Genomic DNA, 26,681 nt, shown 5'->3' on the forward strand with positions numbered 1-26,681 from the left:
TTTCTAAGGAGCTTCTTTTGATTTTTTTTCTTATTAGTTATTTATACGGTATGAAATCACAATAGACTGACGATGACTGAGAATAAAAAAAAAAAAAAAAAAAGAATTACAACACAGCTGTTACATTTAGATCCCGTCTGTTTCTTTCACGGCGACCAAGTTACCAAGTAATCGGTGCGTTCCACGTCTCGGCGGCGCTGCTCGAAGGTTAATTAATGCTGAAAACGGTGACGGCACGATGATGCGAAAGGATCGGTCGTGGGAGGGAATTGCGATTGTTTCGCAGATTAATAAGACCATTTGGCTATTTTTAAGTTATTTTTTAATAATTTCGATAAAAAATGATACAAATCGGATACTTAATAACAATATAATAATGTTATAATGTATTATAAACAAGATTACTAAATACAAATGTACAGTTGGTATTTAAAGTTAGTCGTTTATCGTCTGCTTCTTTCTTATTATGTATATATGCTGCAACTTAAAAGCTATGATATATAACTTAAGAAGCGCACGAATATATTCCTTTCGCCGTACAAACGACGGAGCTTCCACAATGCTCCGGCAAAGAATGCGTACAGAGACGTATAAACAAGAAAATAAGCGAAAATCGACGATCTTCGACGGAAATGGATTTTTTTTCTACCTCGCATAATCCATCCTAATTGTAAGTAAAAAAAAAAAGAAACGGAAACGACCAAGCGACGCAACAAAAGGGCGATAATTAAAGAGACGAGAGAAACACAAAGATCTAAACTGACTCCTTCTCTCTTTCGATCGCGAGAAAGTTGAGAATCGATCGGTTATTGCGAGATACAGGTTCGTGTAAAAATATCGTGAAAAATTTACGGCATCTTCTTCTTCGTCAAAAGTGTTGCTTCTTTCTTTTCGCTTTCGCAATATATCGGCTCTTGGGCCATGAAAAATAGACGTGTCGGCTGAGATCAGGTTGTTTTTTTTTCAGCGCGTTACGTTAATCTCGATAAAAAGGGTGATTTCTATTTCGGAGCTATAATCGTCTGCCTTCGCGGAATATTGCACTTTGGTGTGTACTTCCTTTCTCTCTCTTTCTTTCGCGCGAAAGGCTGCACTTTTGCATTCGTTTTTTGCTTCTTTATCTCTCTTCTCGAAACAATAACGTAGCATCGAGGGAGAATCTGTACCGGTGTTTTTTTTTTTACGGAAGAAAGAGAAACTGCGAAAAACCCTGCTCCGCATCCTCGATACATATCGACACAAGCGATTACATGTCACGCGACAAACGCCTAAGGTACACGAATGCATTATCCGACCAATATAGATATTACACGTTAACCGTAAATAATGGCTCTCAATAAACCTTATTACGTACACCAAATGTAACTTGTAGCCCATCAAAGCGCAATCTCGAAATATATCAAAAAACCTCTTCTCGTCCCGCTCGACGCTCTCAATTGGACATATATACATGCTAAAAATTTGTTAGAAACTACTACACATCTATTTGTCGAGTCATTCATACACATATATATATATATGCATATTATATATATACATATATTAATACATGCGTGCGCACAGGCTGGCATCTGAATCATCGTAATGTCAAGAAAAGATCGTTCTCATTGTGACTTCAATCTTACTTCAATTCTCCTGGTTTTTGAAATTAAGATTGAAGTCAATATTTTTCCAAGCTGGGCCTTAGGATTGAACGGATCCAGACATTTCACGTTAAGTTGAGCCGAAAATTAACTGCTGGACGCAATAGTGCATATTGCATTGCAATAAATTATGCAGAATACCCGCGACGATTCGAGTGCCGGCGAGTGCGCGCGCGCGCCCTTATAGTTTATGTGTTACTCGATGAAGTTTTGTAAAAATTGAAAAATCCTAATCGCAACACGGAGATGGTGTTGCCGGTGCGACTTCGAGCCCGCCGAGGTACGTGTGTGTCGCGGCTTAGGATTTATTTGAGCAGCAATTTGTATATCGGGTGGAAAGTGCACCGCGCGTTTTCCCCCCCGTTGTCAAGGCGTTCCTTCCTAAGATCTACACGCGGAACGCGATATTTGGTACGTAACGATTATTAGAGATCAGAGTGTAAAAGAAAGCTCGCGGCTCTCTCCAAGTCGCACCGACGACGTCAAGGATAGAAGGCGGTTGCGATGCGAAGAAAGCAAGTAAATCCGGAACGCAACTACGAAACGATCTGCCGATGCAGTTTCATGTATAATAAAAACACACGTAAGTAACCTACAGTCGTATCTATTTTTTTTTGTGCAACTTTAACGGGTATAAAATAATCCTGTACAAATGTCTGAACTGGATAATTGATAGGAATACATCTTGCGAAGTTAATTATCTTTTACAAAGCACCACTGCGTAACGAAGCAAACATGTGTGACGCAATCTGCGTTCAAAGAAGGAAAATTAAGAAGAGAGACCTGGGCGATTGAGTTTGGTGGAAGCAGTGGAAGCACTGAATCCAGAGTTTTCCCACGTTCCCGGCCCTCGCCGTGTGCTTTCGGCGCGAGACAGGAATATAAGAAACCCTCGATAACATTCCGATAAATCTACGTGAAAGCAAAACGCAAGTCGGCATCGTCTCGCTTTCTTCGCGGCGCCGCGCGCGCGAACTCTTCCCCCCCCCTCTTTTAACATACAACTACGTATCCCATCTCACATACTTTGTAACTCGTTCGTTAACTTCCTCTCTTTCTTTTTTTCCCCTTTTTTCTTTTTTTTTTGTTTGGTCGCTTCTGCAACATATATCCATCGATTTAGGTATCTCGCTGTTGTATACCTCGCTCGCATACGAAATTCCCGCTCCCGTCCGCCGAACGGACACGCTTCCCTGCCTCTTCCACTAAGCGCGATGCAAAATTACGATCGTAACGAATGCGTGTTTGGACGAAAGGAGTTTTATCCAATGAATAATCTAAATAGCGCCGGCCGTTAATTTGCGAACAGTTGTAAAAAAAAAAAAAAACACTTGGCAAAACTTGGCGACAAAACTTGGCGACAGACAGAAACGATCAAGCACGGTGAGCCGGTTCTTCATACGTGGCCAAACAACTTTTTTTCTCAGCAGAAATTATGCATGTGAATGTATTGCATGAATGTATATTGATTCGCGTCAGAAGGAAAATCTTCGCGTCAACGATGCACCGCCGTCGTTTCTTTCCTTTCCTTTTAATTATCTATACTGTTGCTCGTAAATCGATCGGTAGTTGGCTTTCCGTTTTTAGCCCGATAATTACCGCGGTTTATTTATGCGAATCATTATCAGGTTTCCGTCAAGGTCGCTAACTCCCGCTTTACAATCCTTGCCGTCCGTCACGCTCCGAGTGTGAGTTCACAAGTACGGCTCTTCGTCCGAACGCGCACTCGTCATGATCGTAGAGCCCCACGAGAGAGAAAAAGGGAGAGAAAGAGAGAGAGAGAGAGGTCGAATCTCTCACGCGTACGAATTGTGACCCAACTAACGTACGTAGCGATGAGCATTGCGTACTTATCGTCAATCTTCATCCGCGCGAACAATGGCTTTAGCGAAGTTGCGGAGCGAGTCGCGAGGGCGTATTTAAACGTTGAAAGGTGGCTCGCCCGTTCCGTTCGGCCGGTCCCGAAGTCAGTTTCCCGTTGCTCTTTCGCTCATCGCCCTCTGTTTGCACCAGTGCCCTTCGTCGCCGCGTGCACTCGATTGCAAGTTGCTCGAATAATTCACGATATCTTGAACTCGTATTCCTTCCCCCCTACCCCCGCTCGTCGTAATCATTCTGCGCTGCTTTCAGACGCGAGCCTAAAACTTTAAAAGGAGCTTGGGCAGTTCGTAGGTCAAAGGTCCGTCGCTAACTTAATTTGGAACAACCTCGCGCAATGGTTCTAACAGTTGAAAGTTAAATTGAGAGACGATCGTGCGGTGTTGCAATACAATATTCCGATTTGTTGCCTCGGCGTCGTTAAAAATCACCCCCAAGCGCTATGATTCGATGTGCGGTACGATGGAACAAAAGTTTATCTATTTATCTATTTATATCTCTTCAATTACCGAGACATTAAGTTGACGCAGGTATCGCGCGTACATTGCTGGCAGTTCTCTTTTGCGTTGACGCACCGCGACGCGTGTCGCGAGCGCGTTTATATGCGTTGGCTACGAGCGTGGCGTTTACGCGGCTTGATATGTAGTGCTGTCCGCGAAGAAGCGTTTAACAACTTTAGAATCGACACAGCCTGTTTTACTCGTGAAAGATTATTCGCTCCTAGAGCAACGGCTCCCCCTTTCGTTTCCTTCACCGTAACCCTGCCGATTTTGATCTCTCTGCCCCCCCCCCCCCACCCGGAGGACTGATGCCCGATCGCCCGAAGCTTCCTGAGACGTGCCTTAGTAAAGGAGACGAGAATTTCGGAGCAATTGTAATCGTAATAATTCTTATTGCGTTCTCGTGTAAATAGCTATCAACACTAACATTATACTTTGTTTCTCTTGGCCCTGTATATGATTTTTGTACGAGAGTTTCCAGACCGGAGTGATAGGCACTGTGTTTCCTTTATATTTTATTCTCTTTTTCTCAGTTTTACATTCAGTTTCTTTAAGTCCCTTCCCTTGCCTTCCCTTCTTGCTTCCTTTCCCTTCCTTTCCCTTTCCAAGCGCGCACCGTTCGCACCTCCGCCGAAAACGACGAGCAAACCGCCCTCGATCGTTTTTTCTCGACAGAAAAATCGAAAAGAAAATCAAAAAGCGTTGTTTTCGACGCGCATTAATCGGCACAGCGTGTTACGACGCCTCTCGCCTTCGCGTTGGCGAGAGAAAAAAAAAGAAAGGAAAGAGAAGGAAGTAGATAAGCAGAATTTGCGAGTGCGATAATTCACGCGCGGAGCAACCCGTTTGCTCGTCGATCAAAAATCAAACTTTTTTCCGTTTTTCATATGCGTTTTTAAGGATCGATCGGAGTCGCTCGCTCGTCTTTTCGCGCTGGTCAAGGAGTTGTTCGCCGAATCCTTTCCCTCTTTCACAATTGGCGCTAGCAAGTACAAGTAATAATGGTAATAGTAGCAATACTATCGATAATGACAATAATGATAAAAATAATAATTATGACGATAATCGTAATTACAATAAAAGTAATAATAATAATCATAGATATTTATATATATAACAATGTTAATACGAATAATAATAATAATAATAATAATAACATAAGATCTGCTACGTCGTAAAAAGCGCAGCACGTGAATCTTACAAAAAAGAAGTAGAAAAGAAAAAAAAATGGTTGGTAGTGAATTCGCTGGTATCGATGCGACTATCGATAATAATCCGTTTATGAACAATCGTCGAAAATTAACGCTACGCAAACGTAAAGGTAATATGGAGACTATGAGATCAAGTACATATTTGATATATCGATAACCGCGCGGGCAGCCGAGCGTGCAAGCTCGCTCCGATCTCGCTCGTCCGATGCCAACGCTGGATCTTAACCGCTGGATCTAGCGTCGGTCGTGCGCGCGATCGATCGGAGAGAAAACAGCTCGCGCTGTTATCCTCCCTGATGTGTGCTCGTTCCCGTTCCCGGAACGAAGCGACGCGCCTTCGCCTCCGCTCGACGATTTTTCTCCCCAATCTCACAAACGTAGCCCTTCCATCGCGAATTTCTCTTTTCCACCTCATTCTTTTTTTTTCTCTCTCTCTCTCCGAGGACACACCTCGGAGAAAGTAACATCTGATGAGGATATCTCGGGGATACCCAATACAATAATTTTATCTGAGCAAATTCTCTAAAAGTACATCTCGTCGCTTCGCGTCACGTCAGTCAGACTACACATCCATTCGATATCAACTCGGCGAAACGGCAAACTCTCGACGAGATACTCACGTGCGATCGATTGTAACTGGGCGTACGCGAATCGTTCTTCCATTTTGCTTATTTCAAATCATTATATTTGTCGAGGGAGTGCTTGGTGACCAATTCCTGCCGATCGCTTCGCTGTTCTTCGCGGGAGGACGCAACGACTATCGTCGACGTAGCGATATCTCGCGCATTATTCATTCTTCAACATCCATATTATTTTATCAATATATATATATATATATATATATATATATATATATCTCCGTTAAAACAATGGACGCACAACATAAAATCGGTGTTCTTCCCGCATCTGTTTCATATTGCATTGAAACATGGTTTTTAAATCCTTGGAAATCCAGGATCATTTAAAGCAATCGACTAGCACGTCATGTTTCCTTCTTTCTTGTTTCCTAATCCATCAACGAAAACAATTTTATAACTTTACAACTTTAAAAAGCCCCCGGTTAATCTAAAATAGCTCTCTCTTTCTCTCTTTTATCGTTTCCATTCTATTACGTATCTTTACTTATGTATTGGGACAAATACAAATAAAAAGATAAAATAAAACCATGATTTTTGTTTTGACTTTTCGTTCTGATATCGTCTCAATTTGATAAAACATTAACAAATTTGCATTGAATGTAATAATAAAAAAATCAAGGAAAGACGCACAAGCCCTTTAACTCCAAAAGACGAAATAAGATGTAGCTTGAAAATTAAAATTTAATACGATATATTAATATTAATATTAATTAAATTTTAATTCAATTTATTTATATAATATATATATATATATATATATATATATATATATATAATTATATTACATTAATATATATTAATATAAATTATATTTATTAACATATTGTATTAATGTATCATTAACTTTCAAATTTTTTATATTAAATAAATTTTAATTTTAATTTTGCAGCTCTTTTAGATCATTTTAAAGTTGTAATTTTGACAGATTCTGAAAGAGCACCGATATTATGCAAAATACGTGCGTCGTTTGCACAATTGTGTGATGGAGAGAGATTTTACTTATACTTTAAGTATATATTATATTCTACTAAATACAGTTTCGATATATACAACAAAAAGCGGGCGGCTATAAGTCGCGCGAAGAAACTTGCTCCGCGAACATTCTTCATTCGCGTATTTCTTCATCGTCAAATTATCATTTCGATTCGCCTAATACAAACCACGCGAGCTCAACCGCCCGCCCACGCTTATCTAACTTCATACAAAAGTATACTACAATACATATACAAAAAAAAAAAAGAAAACTAGATCCCGAAACCCCGTCGCGCGCCGTGGCTATCGTTCGTCTTTTTCTTCTCGATCTTATGCCGCGCTCATGTTCGGAATATAAATAGTCAGCGATCGCTTGATCGGTTTAGAGCTCGAAAAATTTTGATTGGTTCGTAAGAAAAGTTCAATACCGTCAAAAGTATTAAGTTTGATGTGCGTCGCGGCAATCGTCATGTCAAAATCACACCCACGAAACGGGATCTATTAAATTAAATTTTAAATACATTAGATATTATAAACAGGTAGAAGACTGTGCGTCTTCCGATTCCACACCCAAACAATCGAGAATGTGGACTATTGTTCATACCCAAACATCGAGAATGTGGGGATTTCCGAAACGAAAAGGAGAAAACCAATAAAGGCCACGTAATGCCCCATCTCTTGAATACATCTTAATGGTTTATATACGCTAATTATCGCGAATTTTTTTTTACCCGCGAATATACTTGTTAATTCGTTAGAAACTAACTGCAAATCAAACAATCGCATCTCTTTCCCTCGAAAGAGACACATTCTGCCTCTCTGGATCTAACGACTGATCGGTTGCAGATTCGGTTGTACAAAACGCAAAACGCAATACGGAAAGCCACGACGCGCGACAGCCGAAGAAAACGCTCGTACACTCGAAGAGTAGTATCTACTCTGACGACAAGTAGAAAAGACGAAGACGTGCCATAGCGGATGATAATGCGTTCAGTCGAACTCGAGCGTGCGATCCGTGAAAAAGAATCGATAGCGATCGCGATGACGCGCGGTTATCCTCGCGCATCACATCGGCACGTCCGGTCGAGATCTTGAAATCGAAACCGGTTCGCGAAATACTCGCGGAACACGGCGGGCAAATTCCTTCCCTACTCGCGCAACGTGCTGAGGACAATTATTCGTAACGCTATTAGCAATCTCTGCGTGAAAAAAAAACGCTCGATACAAACCGATGATGCGCATTCTGTTTATCTTTGTTCTTCCTCCTCATTTTCTCTCTCGGCTTTTCAATAGCTGTTCCATTCTGTTGGAGCCGGGTCATTGCTCGTATTGCCGAGTATGCTTGACATTGAGGACATGAGCTCCTCATTCGAGCGAGAAAATTCGAAGTCCATCTCGATGATATCCTCCATCTCGATGTCGGACGATAGCTCGGGTAACGATTGTTCAGGGATATCACGAGGATCAAAGTTGTTCATGAGTTCCTCGAGCCTGACCGGGCGACCGATGTTGCCGATGAGGGCCTCATCGAGGGAGTCATCGAGGTTCATCCCCGCGGACCCTATCGTCGTCGTCATAGGAACGGACGACATAATGGACGATTGCGGCGTAAGCATCATCGGAGGGATGGCATTCATCATCATGGGCTCCCGCTTCACGTTGAAATTCGTCGTCTGTCGACCAGCGGAAACAGCGGAAGCCAACTGGAGACAAGGGCGATAGTCCATTCGCATCGTCGACGGCAAATCTAAGGAGGAAGCCAGACATATGTCCTTCGAGGCGAAACTGGTCTGATCCAATTCCATCTGCGGTTCCAACTTCGGTTCCAACAATGGTTCCTGCTTGATCTTGGTAGAAGCGACGTTGCAGGCTGTAACGTTGTTGTTGGACGTGATGTTCTCGGGATTGTAGCTCTCGTCGTAGAAAGCGGACTCGGGCGAGTCCGGGGTGTCGCAGGTCGGACTGGTGGGCACCTTGGCGACAACCGTTGACGGCGCTGAGGTGTAATCGACATCAGAGTGCAGCATATGGCGCGTCGTCTCCAGAGGAGGCAACTCGATGGGTTTGGCGTTCGACCTGGACATCGGTTTAACGCTCGATTGAGCCTGGAGCCTTTTCATCGGTTTCTTCAGCGTCTGCTGTTGAGTGTTGTTATTATTATCGTTTCTGGTCCTTGCAACGTGACTAGCAGCGGGCGCCGCGATCGGCGACAGCGGTGACGAGGACGAGCTGGCTAATATCGAGGCCGGGCTGCTCGACGGCGTCGACAACATCGACGACGACGGTGATGGGGAAGGCGACAACGATATCGACGGCGATGGCAAAGATATAGACACCGATTTCCGCGATCTCTTCCTCTCCTTTGCCTTCGAGACCTCGACGGGTTTCGAGGTCTTTTTCCTGGGTCGGTACTTGTAATTTGGATACTCTGCCGCATGGAAATCCCTGAGTCGCTCGGCCTCCTCTTTGTAAGGCTTTTTATCCTCCTCTGATAATTGCTTCCACTTCTTCCCTAGTTTTTTACTGATTTCGGCATTATGCATATCCGGCTGAACCTCACAGATCTTCCTGCGCTCTATCTGCGACCAGACCATGAATGCGTTCATGGGTCTCTTGATGCGATTAGGACTGTTCTTCTTCGTCTGTAACAGAGAAATCAGAAACGGGCATTCGTTTATTCCCTTTTCAACTCGTCACCCTAACTCAATTATTATTTTTAGGAAATTCTTATATTTAGCATATCTTCTCCCCGACAATCGGTAATCCCGCAAGATAATTTTCACAGTCGACATCGCGATAAATTGATGTAGGATTTATATCTCATTGTTAGATCAAGTCACAGAGAGTCTCAGAGTTCTGCCGAAAATACTGCCACGTCGAGAGAGAATCCTATGAGTCATAATATCGATACCCGTATATTTAACTCGACATCTGACCACGCGTGATTCTCAGCCTATGATACATCGAATTGACCGCGATCTTCGCATTAGACAAACACGACCCGGAATCGAACCAAGCCGCGTCCGATCGCGTTGAATGTGGGATGCGACGAATGCGGGTCGGCGTATCTTTTATTTTTTTTTCCTCTTTCCTCTCTTCGATCGAACGCCGGGGAGAGCGCTTATGTACGCGGAAAAAAAGACGAATGTACGGAGCGTAAGGTAAAACGAACCGGGAGAGACACGACACCCGGTAATAAAGCGAGCGGCTGCTCCCGTTTCGGCATAATTTCCGACATTACGCTACAAAGAAACGGGCGCGACACGGAAAGGCTCCTCGCCGCTCCTTATCACGGAATCGAGGCCCCGAGGTTCGACCGTCCCGTCGTGCGTGCACATGCACATGCGTGCGTGCCTGCGTATCGACACGTTATTCACAATTAGCCCGCAGCTGACGGAAGCGGGTGACCAAGGCCGAGCCCGAGAGACACACTCGCATCTCAACTCGCCACACGGTGGCGGCCTTCGCGAGAACTTGACGGAGAATCGAGCGATCGCGTGCGTGTATGTACACCGGTCTCCGGGCTATATGCGCGTCGTTTCGTTGCGAGTACACGCACATACTCACGCGCGCGCGCAAGCACGCATACGGGCAGCTCGACAGTTCCTGCGTGATAAACCGAGTAAAGACCGTATCACGCTAATCGCTCACCGAATGCTCTCTGGATTCGCGATTGCGCCGCTCGCGCAGATGGTTGGAAGAGCTTCGATCCCGCTGCGTTGACGTACACAATGACATCATCTGCGTTTACAGAGCGGTCTCCCGACGTGAATTTTCCCGACGTATACAATTGTGACTTAAAGAAGACGTGCCAAAGAAGAAGTCTTTCATTCGTAAGAATATACTGCGAGAAGCATCGAGCCAATGTAGTTCTTATTCTCGACACTATCAGTACCATAAACATAATATTAGTTGCATAATCCAATTAAATATAGATTATATCTCGATTCTTTTAAATAAAATATGTGAAGAAGAAAAGCAGAAAAAAGAGAAGACAAGAAGCACTTCAACGCTGTTTAAAATTCTATTCTTAGATATAATTAGATAATTTCATATATTCATCGCTAGATTAGTTGAACTAGCAATTAGAATAATTCAAATGTGATTAGAATAATAGGACGTTTCATCTCCTTTCGTTCCTCGCGAGACGTTTGAGAAACATTCGCGCAACCGCGTCATTCCAGGTTGATTAAAAAACACCGACAACGGACGCGATCAACATACGGAATGACGAACGGCGTTCCTCTTCCGCAATCGTGATCGCCGACGACGATAGAGATGGAGATCCATAGATCAAGTGCGGCTCGCCGACGCGCGGCGCGTCGCGCGTTATCGCTGGGAAAGGAAGAGGAAGAGGAAAAAGCCGTGCGTATTGTCCTTTTAGGTCGCGCGCGCGCGCAAACGTCGAGTCGCGAATCGCGATTCGCGAGAATAGAAAAGAGCGAACTCGGGGGGCCCCGCGGTAATGGGGTACACAGACGGGGCCCCGAGCCTCGGAGCTCAAGGATCGCTCGTCGCTGACGCACAGAGACAACGACGACGAACCGCTCTTGTAAATCACCTCGTCGCTTCCTAGTCGCGTGGCCGTGAAACACGGGATCGTCATTTGTGCCGCGAAACGTGAGAAAGTTTCAAATGGATATCGAGCCGCGGATATACCCCGCCACCCCCGTCGGTTTCACGGCCGACCCGGACAATTCTCGTCGCGCCGACCGACGCAACGCGACGCGGAAGGTGCCAGGCTCCGTTTGGTAATAGGCGCGTTAGAAACACACGACACAATATACTTTCCGGCGAAATAACTGAAAGAGCTTTCTAGAAACGCCAGAACGCGGATATATATCCTTGCGATAAAAACTTAATTATTATTCAAAGACTTAAAAAAATATTTTATCTAGGTATTAGAAATATCTAAATATATACATAATAATTTTGTTTTAAATTTATTATGCAGATGTTTTTAAGGAGTTTCTAAAAATACCCATATAAAATCATATAACTTATGAAATTTTACGATATACTTCCCCTCGATTTATATAGTGATGTAACGCGGATATCTTTAAACGATAAAAATAATATTCATTACGATACTTCTTTTACCTCGCTATCGCAATTATCCCAATTGACCGTATAAATATCTAGATAGTAATCTCTAATTGGTTAAATGGCCGATAACTATACGGCTGAACGGGCCGATCGTCAAGGCTGATTATTTCGGCCCGATGAATTACACGTCGTCATTCGCCGAAATTCGGCCGCGTTTCTCGCGCTCGCGAGAGATCCGATTTATGTAACACCCGGTAGGGGGACGGAGAACCTGCGGCACGTCTCGCGGAATATCTGGCGCACAACACGTCGTATATATCGAGGCGGCCCGATCGTTTTGACGAGCTACACGCTGCAAAAATGAGAGAGATATCGCCGACCAGGCGGCGCGCGATCGGCGTAATGGATTCTCTCTCCTCTCAAGAGGCCGGCAACGACGCCGCGCCGGGCCCCGAACCCCGGGCCTTAATAAAACAAAAAGAAAAACCCATGCCGCCGAGATGGAGGTGAAGTCGTTGCGCTGGCCCCCCTCCTCCCCCCGGGGCCTCTCACCGTCCTACCACCATCGGGGCCCGATAAATCATTATCCTCGCCGACCAGCTTTTACCTGCGACCCGTGAAAATCGCACGAACACGAAACCGCCAAATCGAGCGTGACCGTTGCTCGCGAGAGGATCAGCGTCGAAAGTATGGTTTCCGAGGGATGCGATGAGGTGGGTGGAGCCCCCGTGTATATTCGGGACGAGGCTTGTGTAGCCCCGCCATATGTTCCACTCGCGCTGCAAAAGCGGTGCCATTAGAGCAGATATCTGGTCGCTACACGCTGGTATCTCGATAGATCGGAGAAAATAGTTTATGGACGGTTTTTACTGCCCGAATCTATCGCCTGCATCTTGCGTCTTAAGGGCCCGCCGGCACTCCTTGGAGATACAATAAAAGCGTTATACGCGTATCTACGGTAAATAGACGTTTATAGCGTTGAAGAAATAATTTCTATAGCTCACGTGCATTCATTAATTTTACACGTGACGTATAACATAACATATATGATTACGTTTCAAGAATAACACGCGTGTTGCAAAGCAGTAAAAAAAAACAGAAGACACATTATGCAGATCTTCTTTGAAAGACTGACGATCGTTAGATGAGCATGTTGTATTCTTGAGCAAAACTCGAGCGTCTTGCAAAATTCTAGCGTGAGTCCCGCGCGGGCGATTTGATCACAACGATATCGGGAGATAAATATATACCGGTTCTTGCAAAAGAGCGCGTACTCGCTCCCTCCTCGTATCGGCTAATTTCCCAGGCCGTCTCGCTCCGCGGACTTTCCACGAAAGAGCGGACCTTGGGCGCGACGTTGATGCACGCAGGAGGGCCTACGAGACGCGTTACGCAACGCGCGTGTAATTATCGAAACGCGAGCGGGGAGGACGAGGGATCGCGCCCGGGTTCTCTCGTCCGAGATACGAAAAGATCGCGCGCGCGCGCGCGCGCGCGAACGCAAGGGCACACCGCATTCTGATCCGCTCGCGATTTGCGTTGCTTATTAGACGGCGGTGTATGTTAATGCACGGCTAACACCGTGCGTGTATTATACTTTCAGATGTCGACGGTCGACGTACCGGGATTTGCGCGGCGGAGATCGCGAGGCTGAATGTAGGTTACGAAGAGAGCCACGCGTCACCTTGCGCGCCGCGCCGCGCCGCGTCGGATTCGCGATCCGATTCGCAATTTATATATATTCAGCGATTCAACGATTAGATCTGTGCCGTTAGACGCAAATTGGGGAACTCGGTCGGCCGGTTTTATAGCGCGCAAAAGAATTCGAGACCGTTGGGTTCGAGGCTTTGTCGCTTCGAGAATTTGGGAACCTTTCTCGCAGGCGTCAAGCCCGATTTGGCGTTATTGCGTGAGAGCAATATTTTTTTTACACTTATGATATAATTATATAGACATTAGAGACACACGTGTAGGCGAGTGGAAAAATACTGGTTCGCGTTAGGCTTGAGTAGTTCAGTGATGTGCAAAAACAGTCGCAAGCAAAAGGCTCTCTCCAGGTTCGGTTTTGTTTGGAGTCATCAAAATAAAGTAAATTGCAAAAATAGATAAAGTTGCGAGAGCGAAGAAAGAATACAGTAGGCAACATTCATGTAAAAATATGGCTTTATTATAATTACGACGTAATTATAATACAATATAATATAATAATACAATATAATTATAATATAATATAATTGTAACATAATATAATTATAACATTTTTATTATGTTTGTAAAGCTATTTATAATATGTCTTTTAAAACGGAGATATAGAGCGTGCTTTGGTAATTATAACCGCTGAAGTAATTATAGCAGGAGAATTCTCATACATTCTTCATCAATTTTCGCAGTTATCTTTCTTTAATAATCTTAAGTAATAATTTTTTAAAAGTTTAAACGTGCATCGGTAAACACGCCACGATATTTCCGTTTAGGAAAAAAGCTAAGTTTTATTTCATAATATCTCCTAAAAGAATCACGCACACACATTTCCACAGTTGCGTCTATACACGGCGTTTACATAACATTTCAAATTAATGTCTGAAGCGGCCAATTAACAGAAACCATAGACGCGAGAAATTCCCGACGACGTAAGATTTCAGCGGCGAGGACGAGACCGAGGATCGGATCGATTACCGGTATACACGAAACCGATGTTGCACATACACACGTACGGTACATCGAGGGAAGATCCAGAATCAAACTCCTCGCGGTAATGCGAGAGAAGGAGAAGAGGCGACGGCGCGCGGCGTGTGCCCCGAAAGTAATTTCGTGACGCCCGGTCGTTATTTACGAGCGCTTCTCGCGCGCGCGCGCTCGCTTCTCGGCGGTGCATAATTTCGTGGCGTGCAACAAAGTGGCCGGCTGCTGTTTCTGCGGTAAAACAACCGGGCTCGCTTCCGTTGCTGCTGGAGCCCACACTCCTCTCCGTTGCCGTTGCCCTCTCTCGCTGTTGCCGCCCGGCCTCTCCCCCGCGCCCGCCGATCCCACGAGCCGAACCGATCCGATCGGCGCGGCGGCTCGATGCACGATGGCCGCGCGTTTTCTCAACGCAGCTGTACTGGCCTTGGCCAACCCGCTCGATTCGCTACCGATCGGAACCTCCGTCGTTAACCCTCCTCGCGCGTATATCGATTCCCCTGGCTGTTCCGCCTGCGTTTGATGCCTGGAAAAATCGCCGCCCGCCCTCCTCTCCCCCGTCACGGAGTAGCTCCGCACCTGCGTGCTCACGCACTCTCTCTCGTTTCAAAACTACCGTTGTACAAACAGCGTTCTCGTAAATTGCGTCGCCACTGGAACTTCCAGCGGAAGGATGCTGCGATCTGTGACATTCGCCAAACTCGAATTCTCGCGCGGGTTACGTGTAACGACAAATTACATTTCCATGCAGTCGGGATTGCAGCAATAAGCGTTTTGTCCGTTGTAACCGCTAAACGAAAAACTTTTGGAAAGGAAAAGATACTAAAAATAATTCCGTTGCAATTTTTGCGATACGTCTTATCTCATACAGTTCCTTGAAATTAGTCAATTTATAAAGAAAGAAATAATCTATAAGAAAAGTGATGAATTGGAAGCTGAAACTACTAGTCAAATAACGCGGAGTCTGTAAACATGTCATTGACCTGATATTCCGCGGAGATGCGTCATATCCGTGTCGTTTACGAAACGTCGGATGTTGCCGCGTGGTAATACCGCAAAAGGATCACAGCGATGAACGATTTGGTAAAACCTGATAACGGAGTCCCGTGCCTCTTTCCGTTTTATCTGTCTCTCTTCCCTCTCTCTGTCTCTATCTATCGTCGCGACGTGTCGAGTCCCCCGTCACAGTGATTCATCCAGCTCGCATAAGATTGTGGCACTTATAAAATACACAACGACGCGTCTGTGCCCGCCAGACCCCTTTTAAGTGCTTTTTAAGTACATCGGCTCTCAAAGCGTACAGTCACTGTATATTTCTAAAATCATCCAGTCCTCATTCGATAAGCCACCAATATTAAATTTCTACACGAATTCTGAATTTTTCCACTATTTTCTATATTAATTTCAACGGGAAGAGGTACAAGCCGATGATGGAATTACATTTGAATAAATTAGAGCGAGCTAACATTTTTTTGAAGCCGCAAAACGCCAAACAGCGTTAGTCCATTAGCGCTAAACTTTTGAGTTGATAAAATTTCTTCGGCATAAATCTGAGTCTACTAATGGTAGGTATTACGGTAATTCTCTTCCACATTTAGATAATGTAATTTCTTCATTACGTTACACGTGTGGGACGTCGCGCGTGCGATTTTCGACCTCTCGTTTCTATTAATACCTCCTCGACCTCGTCAATGGAAATTTACTAGCGGTTCACTCGGGCCTCTCGCCTCGCGAAATACGCGCGATTTCGGTGCGAAGAAAAAAAAAGAACTACCGGCCTCCGGAGAGTTAAAATCAATTCTCCTCCACCGGACATTTGATCCAGCAGCGACCGTTCGTCTCGGCGAAGGCGAGCGATCGTACTTTCGTTTGACCTTCGCCGACACAATTTACCGCTATGAATCTGTCAACGCGACCTTGCAATAGACATTAATCTCGTCCGATCGGCCGTAGAGAGGCCCGGAGAACGTTAAAAGCCTTCTTTTTTCCTTCCCTTCGTCGTCTCCCGGCGACACGCGAGAATCGCTTTTTTCACGCCGCGGAAGTCTCTCGTATAGCGTCGCTTACGAGACCCCGCGGCGGGAACGTGATTTCCGGGTCGGGAATCAATCGCATCGTTGTTTTGCCCGGTTGCTTTTTACGCGATACCGATAGAGACGACATTGTGCAGCCGATACGGCAATGTCATTGAGATTAGATCGATAGGATAAAGAGCACAACGATAGGCAAATAACCGATAACGCACGAAGATGTCACTTTATCGCGCGCGCCACGGACTTATTCCCCTGGCTATTATCATAAAGCCGCGTAAACACAAATATGTATTAGGGAAAAAAAAATATTAACGATATCTTATCGAACAATATTGTATCGTATAGCGATAGCGAAATTTTATCTAAATTTACCTTCGAAAAATATATTTATAGATTAAATTTGAGAATAACGCTCTTAAATTTAGATCCAACGAGCCCCCGTTTGTTTAGCGCATCTACTGGTACCGCGTCGTTGAATCAGAAGTGCAACGCAGATCCCATACAATGTACAGCTCTGTCCACCATGGCGCACAACAGGGAAAAAAAAATTGCGCGAGTATATCTATAGCTATATCTCTTAAGCGGGCCGATCTCGTTGCGAGATAGTCTCCTGCTTTATATTCTCATAACCGTAACAATAACTCGCACCACCCAAGTAGAGAGAAATCCCAGTTCTTATCAGGATCTCTTACGGCCTCGCCGTAACTTCAATCTTTTTACGGCCGATTTTATGCATACCCGACAAAAGACAACTATTTCTCCCGTTCACCGGCGGGGCGCGACTACTTTTTCCACTTTCTTCCGCGTGCGCCTCCTTCCGCGGAATCCGAGCGAACTTGCGCGAGATTCAGGGAAAGGAGGGAAGGGGGGAGAGGACCGGAGAGGACTATCGTTCTATCGCTCGCATAAGTAAGCGCGAAGTAATTACAACGTGACGTGCTCGCAGCTCGTACGCGCTCGCGTAACTTTCAAGGAGCGAAACCGGCGCGGCGTTCTCATCCCGCCATTTCACTGTCGTTTTTGTAATACCGTTATACACCGGTTAGCACGGCATTACGGCATCGCCGATGGTTTCACCGTCGCGGCTAATAACGCCTCGGTAGATAATCCGACGATTAGCGTAATTAACCCTGGCACGCATAACCTTTCCCTCCCCCCTTTCCGTTTATATAGACCTGGGAACTCGAGCACACGGTGGACAGGAATTTTGTTTGGAGTAAATAATTTCGTTTCGGCTTGTCTCTTTTCAGGAAATAGTCTAGAATTTTTATTTGGATCCCATATTCAAAAAATAGAAATAAATTATATGACGGATAAAGGTACATCGTCATCCATCCAAAAGACCTCTCTGTATTGTGTTAATGAACGTGAAGTTAAATTTTGCAATATACACACAACACACATAAACACATAATGTATAATCCTGAAAAAAAAACTTATCCGATATTGTTAATAAGTATTCCCTACCATATTTTTACAATATACATACACATTCACACAAACACACACCACACATAATGTATAATCCTAAAAAAATAATTTTTTATTCGATTTGTTAGTATTGTCCCATATGTTAGTAGTGGAGTACCCATATTTCTTTCTTCATTTCGATCTATAAAAATAAAAAAAAATAAAAAATAGTTTAACACTGCGCGGACACCGTAAGTTTTTTAAGGCACAGTTGATTTTTCATTTCTGATTACAGGAATGGATTCAGGAATGGCGCTCTTAAAAAAAAATGGCAACAGGCTTATGTAAGTATAGAAATAACTTTTTGAAACCTTAAAAAGATGACACATGAATTTTTTGGTTTTTTTTAACGCAGAAACGTTTTCAAAAAGCTCTTTGGACTTGAAAATCGCAGAACGTCCTCCGGGTGAGTGCTCCAAAAACACGGTGTCCGCGCAGTGTTAATAATAAATTTAATAAAGTGTGCTAAATAAATATTTTCATGCAACAAACTGATTTTTTCCCTCCACGCAAATTGTATAATTATTACATAGTATTTTATTCTCTTTTCTCTCAACACAATGCAAAACTTTGTCTTTTATATATAATATTTTGTGTGCAGTTTTTTTTCAATACAATTCAGTCATCGAGCATCGCAATCACAAATCCTCAGTCGCTCAAATGATACATTTAACTACCGTTCAGACCGCGTGTCTTCTATACTATTGTATAGTTTAGCACCGAATAAAATGTACAGATATGTACTTTTCGATTTTTAATTGCACGACAGGAAAACCGCGTGATTCCGTCGCGACGCGAGGATCGGAGACACGATTGACGCTACAAACGTGACACGGGCGCGCGGCGCGCCGCTCTCAATAATCATTTTCGTAAATAGAATAATCGTGCGAGCGCGAAATGTCACGTTCACGCGTACGCGTGCGGGGAAAGTGGCGGCGATTTGCTAACGCCATAGTAACGCCGACCGCCGAGACAGCGGTAATAATTGTGCGCGGCTCGTTTCACGATGAAATCGCCCCGGGACCTTTTTTCCAACCGTCCGCGTCCGCGCACCACCGGATGCGCTTCCCAGAACATCCGACTTATCCCCCCCCGCGCCGACGCGTTATCACGCGAGCTTTCCGTGAAAGCGAGCCGATCCGCGTATCCGCTCGTCGCTTTTTACTCTCCCGATAGCAGAACCCTTCCCCCTATCCCCGTGAACCGGCGGAGATCGATGGAGTCTGTCCCTCGATTAAAATTCTGCGCTACGCCTGTTCGCGTCGCGTTGCAGCCAGAGAGTTGCGGCCCTAAGAAACGCGCGTTATCTCGCCGTCGCGTACGCCGTGATTACTTTCAATCGCTCGCAGGTTGCAATAATCTTTTTAGATGAGCGAAGCAGATACGGATGTATTATAGGGAAAATGCCCGCACAAGTAGCAAAGTTCAATGTAATTCGTCGATCGCCAGATGCAGGAGATGGATATTTTTCGACGACGAGTGACTCAGGTTCCGGCTTGTGCTCGCCGCGGAAATTATGTTCAATGTCGATAGCAAAAACGCGTATATTTAACGGTAAAACGCGCGGCGTGAATCTAACGAAACTCACGTCACGCGAATGCCGGCAGCACGCGTTCGACTTCGAAATCGTCGTTAACGTCGGTGCGCGCTTGTCTCTATTAGAAAGGCTCGCGTACACCGTCAAGGCTACAGGTAATCGGGATAATTTGATGGGATTGTACCTATCAGGAAAGGAGGAGGCGAACGGGCGACGGCGAGGGGCGGAGGGGGGATGGGGGCGAGCAAAGGAGGGAGACGGAGGAAGCCAGAGAGGCCGAGAGCAGTCAAAGAGAAGTTCAGAGGGCCAATTTACCGGACGAGATTAAGCCTGTGAGAAAAAGAAATTGGAATCGAGACGAAAATTACGGATCCCACGTTGCCCGCCGAGTCCTTTTTTCGTCCTTCCCGCGCCGCGCCCTAACACACACGAGCGCGGGTTGATTTCCGAAAGCGACGGTAAATCAAACGTCGAAAAATGCGCGCACGGCACAATATTGGTATCGGACGTGATCGCCGTGCTTAAGGGAACGAAATTCAAAGTCGAGCCGAGATAATCTCAACTTGCGGAAACGAAAATGAGTATAGCTTCACACACTTAACGGCACGCCTTAATGTCGCGTATAGTACGGATACATTTTGTTCCAGAAGTATCAGTTTCAATTTGAGCAAAAGATCAATGACAAACGAATCGTTCGATTAAAAATACAACGTCAACGTGTCGAAGACATCCAGAAACCGTACGATATTTTCCTTCTCGTTCCCTCTCATTGTCGCGCACTCCAGACGAGTATCATGACGCACTTGTTGCGGTTTCACGCGAGTATCGCGAGGCGGATGCAATGAAGATTCGATAACGCGCAGTGCGACGTTACGGCATGTCGAGAGAGAGAGAGAAAGAGAGATTAAGATGGCTAACGCAATTGTGCGATGCAACACGGTCAAACAGTTATCGAATCAGAAAAGGAAAATATCCTGTGTGTGTATTTCTTTCGATACAGATAAAACAGCGATTGTGTATCTTGAATCGTTTCTCATTTTTTATATTATTAAATTCAATATTGATCTCCGATATTTTAATCGCAGCGAAGATTAAGTAACGATGCGAAATTGATCTTCGAGATGTGTCGTAACTTGTCGTAATTACATACGAGGAAGATGTACGATTTGAATTCACATCTCTCTCGGGCATATGCACGGGTTAAGTAATAGGACCGCCAACGATCCGCGAAACCACGGAAGCCGAGCGGAACGCTCATATATTCTCGATTCGTATGCTCGCAGAGTTCGATCGATCGGCTGAAATCGGACGATCGTGGTGCAACCGTTGAATTATACAGCCTCTCGAACGATCGCGGCGCGGCGTGGCGCGGCGCGGTGGCCGGAGTCGTGCGTGCGAAATCAAAAATCACGACGATGACGCGATCGATCGATTATTCCGCGCCGCGAACGGATACCTTGTATACTATACCGTGTGGCCGCGCGCGCGCGCGCGTACCGGGGAATGTTATTTCCCCGGAGCGATACAAAATACATAACCGCGGCGGAGAACTACCTGGACGGACCGAACTCTAGAATTAGAGACCTGAGTCATTAAAGTCCCGAAGGATAATTGACTGGTCTCTCGAAGGAGATTCGAGACTCGGGGGACCTACTCAGAAAAATGTCGGTGTATCGAGCCAGAACTCCAAGTAATTACGCGTACGAGGACGAGGGAGGAATATCCGGTTCGTATATCGGGACTCGGGAAGCAGAGCCGAGGTCTGGAAATACCTACGAATTTTCACGCGAGCCATATGGCACCCCGGCTCCCCGTCACCCACGAAGGAAAGGCCGGCGCACGCATACCACGCACGCCGGAAACGCATGGGTTTAAAAGCAAGGATGCGTGGTGTTTTTAGCGCTGCATGGGTCCGCTGCGGGCAATACCCGAAAAAAATCGTGCCCCTAAGGATCTTTCTTTGAGGTTTCTCGAAACCGTCCTTTCGCCCGAGACCCGAGACCCGAGACCTTTCGAGGAAAAATTTTCCGAAAAGGATTAAGTTAATCCGATCAACGTTCCAGCGAGAAAATATTGACAATCTATACCTCGTTAGCACTTGTATTTTTCTGATGCCTGATAATATTCGATTTACATCAGAATTGCGAATTCCCGATATTTTTGATATTATATGATGCCAAACGTCCCCTCTCTCTCGGCAGCAAAGGACGGGAGGATAAATACGCTTCTTTATTTAGAAAACGACTGATTTCTTTCGGTCAAAGGCACTGCCGCAAAAAGACTTCGCCGATCGATACATAAGCGAACGAAAAAAAAAGTTACTGTTTATGAGTACATGCGTCGAGGAGACGGGGTCTCGCAAACAAACATCGGCCAACGATATTTTGCGTTTCGTGTAACGAGTTATCTCGATATACTATCACGTTCCATCAAAAAGGTATTTTAGACCGAGTCGATTATTGCACCGAATCATTAGGCGGTAGGATTGAGCCGATCGGCGAGACCTCGCCTTTACGGTTGTTCCACTTTAAAATAACGTCTACCGCTCGTTTCCCCGCGCAACCCCAGGCGTTTCTATCACTTTTCCGATACAGATTGCGGGAATCAAAATCGAGACGAACAATTTCTTCGGTTTAATATTCAATTGTTTTATTTTTATAAATAGCAATTAAGAAATTCCGTGTAAAAAAAAAAACGGAAATAAATTTTTGAGACGTGTAAGCTTTCGTTGCTATTACTGTTACAACAGCTTAACGCATGGCACGTAATGAAATCTAATAGAAATCACGAAAGCCCGCTTTCAATTACACGAAAAAAAAAATACACGGGAAATTGCCCGGTGAACAATTTCGTGCGTGCGGCGTTTCGAGAAATCATCGCGCATCGTCATTTCCAACTGTGCAACTAACGTGATCGTCCGTCGTAAATTCATAAAAGTCGCATCGATGAATACGAATGAGAATACGCCGTGAAGCAATAAATTTCGTTAATACTAGAGATTTATGTACTTCGCCACGTGCGCCGATAAAAATGTAGTTTACGGCCCACTTTGAGGCGCGCGCGCGTTCCTTCGACGTTATTAACGATATCGCGAACCCGTCGTTTTGCGCTATTTTCGCCGGTCGAGCCTCGCGGTACCGCGGGGAAAGCATTCGCGGGGACGTTAATCCGGCTTGAGAAAGGCCTCCGATGCATCCGTGCAGCAATATTTGGCAGTAAATCTGTGACGAGACTAAACAGCGCGTTTCGAAATCTTTACCTGCGGCCGCTTTCAAAATAAACAGCTTGACCCTCATCATGCAGCAGACCGGAGTTTCAGACCCTGCCGAATGCATGCCGCAGTCTTTTTTCCCTTTGATTACCCAGGTATTATTAAAAGGTTTCTTTTGGGAAAGAAAGAGGAAATCTCGCGCAGGTAAATGTGGGGCCAAAATTCAACCCTGGAAACTCTCGTTCCACCCAACAAAATTCTATTATAGATCCGAACGAACCCGCTTTACATCAACCGTGAATCAATTTAATAACCGAGTCGCAGGGCAGGCTACGGTCCGAATGCAGAGCGAATCTTGTCTAATGCGAAGAGATTTTTATCTCGGCGGTCGCAAACGATATGCGGGATGTGAGATGTGACTGTCACATCCTGCGAGCCACGTATCATTCGGCGGTTCCGCCGAATATCGACAATATGATTTTAGTTCTCGCGGATGTCTCAGGTAGAAACTTGCCGCTCTTCCATGAGCCCTTTTCGATAGCTTTAATATTTATAACTGGTGTCCGTTTGAAAGAAAATACCCTCGAAACTCTCGAAGCTAACACGAGTACGGTGATTGTAAAAATGAATAAGGTTTCCGTTGCAGGTGGTAAAAATAATATAGTCCTTAAGTATTTTTTTTCAAATGGACATCAGCCGTGATGAGTGAAGTGAAATACAATACGGGGTGTTTCGAATTTCGGATAGGATTTCCTGAAATTTCTTTAGCATGCCCCCTTAAGTTTCCAGATAGTTTAAAACCCGGAAAGCTGAATTTTTTTACACACACACACACATACACAAGTTTCACATTTTCCAAGAGCTTACTTTTTCTGGCATGCTCCCTTAAATTATTGTTTAAAAAAGAGATTAAAAATTGATCGACTATTTTTATAGCGCACCCCCAGAAATTTTCAAACAAGATTTAAGATTCCTTGAAAGTTGACTTTTCTATAGCATGCTCTTTTAAATTTCCCGGTAAAGGTCTTTTAGATGCATATCTATAATAGGTTTTTTTCTCTATCGGTTTCTTTAATTTTTCTCTCACTTTACATTTGAAGTAAGAAAATTGCAAAAACCGATTCACTTCGGAGTGTGAAACAGATAAATTAAGAAAAAACGCTGAAAAATGATTTGAAATATAAAAGTGTAATCCTCTTTGAAATAAAAGAGGAAAAATGTGCGGATTTTCCGAGATTCGAATTTCGGGGAGAATCACTGCATGGAGAATTTTCCCGTGGGACAGAAATCTCGGTTCTAATTACCTGCGTGGCGTCCGAATACGGCGTGGGAGAATCCTTATTCACAAATAACGATCCAAACATGATTGTCACCCCCGAGGAACTCGAGGGGCTCTCTTGCTGCGTTGGCACCATTTTCGGGCCGCTTCCAAAAGAACTCCACGTAACACTTCACTTCAATTGAACAACGACGTCAAGTCGGCGACTCGCATCACAATCCCGCGCGCTTCGCCGACGACGGGACTCGAAGGACTATCTCTCGTCGTTTCAATCGATCACTCTCGTCGCGGACGATTTCCCCTCGCGGGTCTTCTCTCGCCAGATTCGACGGCACCTTCGACGAGACGGATCCGAATGATCTCGCGGCGCGAGACGGTGTTTCGCTGACACAATCCGAAAAAAAAAACCCCCTCGCTTCCGCGAAACGAAACGAAACTCGAGAAACGTTGCGTCCAAAGGATTGAGCGGCTTGTCGGCGGGCGAAAAATTACGAAAGGACGTAAACACGTTAGTGTCTCCTCCCTCGTGAACGCGACTCGACTGTGGAGCGTGGATGATGGACCGTGGCGCGATCCAGCGCGTCGTCGCTCGCTATCCCTCCGATCCGGCACTACGTAGGGAACACCTCCTCCACCTCCGGCTGCCGCGACTTATCTGTGCGAGAGGCGCGACGAGACTGAAGACTGAACTTGACTGAAGGAGTCTCTTTTACGGCCGCACGTTATACTTCGCAGCCACGTGCTCGCCGAGCAGCGATAAAAGCGGCGCGCGCGCTAATCGTTTACCCTTCCGTCGCTCGCGAGTGGACTCCCTCTTTTTTTCCCCCTAAAGCTCTCTCGTCCTCCCCGCGGGTATGTATCCGGATATCGACGACGTGCACGCGCGTTTGAAGACTTTTAAACTCGTTATTTAGACTCCTCTCACAGTCGCTCGTCGATCACGAACTGACATCCTCGCCCGCTCCGAAGAGAACGTTTCGATGCTCGCTCCACGAGCGCTCATGAGCTACTAGTATCGCGTGATCGGCCACCCGAGTCTATAGCTCAACGCTCAGCTGTGACTGCTGTGCGAGAAGTATCCCTACTCTCGGTCGCGGCCACACCGCAGTCGACCAATCCGCATCTGACGATGTTCCCCTCTCCCCCCGCCTGTCCCTCTTCGTCCACTGCATCTCCGTACACCGTTCGCACTCACTCCGCCGCGCTACGTCGAGTTGCGCGCACGCATACGCGTGAATGCGTCGCTTGCCTGCCTTTGCCTTGCTCGTCTATCCCTCCAATCGCTAATCAGCCACTGTCAGTGTCAAACACGGTCGCCAGCTTCTCGCCCCGTCACGCGTTGCGCTATTATTTTTTTTTTCTGGTTGGGCCTCGAGATTTTAACTTGAACTAAGGGAGAGCCCTTATACGGTGATTATCTTACAACGCAATCTTACTGTGTATAAAAAATGCAAATAAAAATTAACCCTATTTCATCCAACCAGCCCTTTCATGTCCCACGAGTTTCTAACAGTCGTTTGTTCCGGAAAACAAATGATCGTCAGATAATCTCCCCCACTTCTAAAAAAAGTTGTGGCAGGGAACCTCAGGTAAAAATTTCAAAGTCCTAGCTCATTTACTCTCGAAACGGCGAACAATCAAAATCTCGGTGGGACACGAAAGTGCATGGTTGGAGGATTACGTCAGTGTTGTGTGAAAGGTAAATGAGCATTTCTTTTTTTCGATAAAAATGTATTTTTGTGTATAATTTAAGCGTATTTAAAATATTTTTGTCGTTAAAAAAAAATTTAACATTCCACAGAGGTCTATTATGGCTCAGAGGCAGGTGGAAGAGGTGGGGAGAAGCTACGATTATAAAAAAAATTAATTTTTTTACATAAAAAATATCTGTCACTTCAAATTCGCTTTTTCTTATTCAAAAATTCTTTTTCTACCATTCTTTAAGTCTTTAAAGTCCTTCTGTACCATTTAAAAATTACCAAATTTGCGGCGACGAAATTAAGTATTCCTATTTAATTAATAATTATCTCATATTTTTTTTCTCATTTGCACTACTTTTAGCTTTAATTTGCGTCTTGGTTCATTAAGCTTCGTCAATTTTTTCGTGATTTATGATTTGTTAAATAAAACGAGTCGTAACGTGTGTTTGTCGACATATAATTGTTGTAAAAAAATATTTAAATAAATGATTTCCAAATTTTCTTCACATTGATTTTTAGTCGAAGATACAAAGATATTGTATTATAATAATTTTTGGGGAATTTTTCAAAGCTATTAACATTATAAAACACACGTGGGACTCGAAAGTGCATGGTTGGAGGATTATTGGGGCGAAAAAAACGTTGGATGAAATAGGGTTAAATATCTCGCGTTGTAAACTTGCAAGAATTGTTCTCGGGTTAAAATGAGGACTTGAGTCTCCGGGTGTTTGTGTTAGCAGCGACGAGTCGGAGACCGCGGATAGGAAATAAAATCCGGGCCCTCTTTAGTTTGGTTTATTTAAAGCTCAAACGTTATATAGATAAGATAAGGGCAGGAATACTCTCGGGAAGTAGGCGCAGATGAAAGCGAGTGACCTGATAGT

General features: G+C 44.9%; 1 protein-coding gene and 1 long non-coding RNA gene across 2 annotated transcripts in view; one reads left to right on the forward strand and one right to left on the reverse strand.

Annotated features, from left to right (window-relative positions):
• The window catches only part of LOC143899153 (uncharacterized), a 289,478-nt gene extending 270,922 nt beyond the window's left edge, over positions 1 to 18,556 (forward strand). Inside the window, exon 12 of the long non-coding RNA XR_013257403.1 lies at positions 18,306 to 18,556. This is a non-coding gene — a long non-coding RNA (uncharacterized LOC143899153). The remainder of the gene's footprint in view (positions 1 to 18,305) is intronic.
• On the reverse strand, positions 8,049 to 25,144 carry LOC143899149 (uncharacterized). The gene is made up of 2 exons (XM_077409163.1): positions 24,123 to 25,144; positions 8,049 to 9,484 (listed from the first exon to the last, which is right to left on the reverse strand). Exons 1-2 carry the CDS (start codon positions 24,231 to 24,233, stop codon positions 8,129 to 8,131), a joined length of 1,467 nt encoding a protein of 488 aa, XP_077265289.1. The 5' UTR covers positions 24,234 to 25,144; the 3' UTR covers positions 8,049 to 8,128.
• Positions 25,145 to 26,681: the final 1,537 nt, after the last annotated feature.

Source organism: Temnothorax americanus, unplaced genomic scaffold, assembly GCF_048541705.1.
Source record: "Temnothorax americanus isolate GAGA-0224 unplaced genomic scaffold, ASM4854170v1 Scaffold26, whole genome shotgun sequence".
Lineage (NCBI taxonomy): Eukaryota > Metazoa > Arthropoda > Insecta > Hymenoptera > Formicidae > Temnothorax > Temnothorax americanus.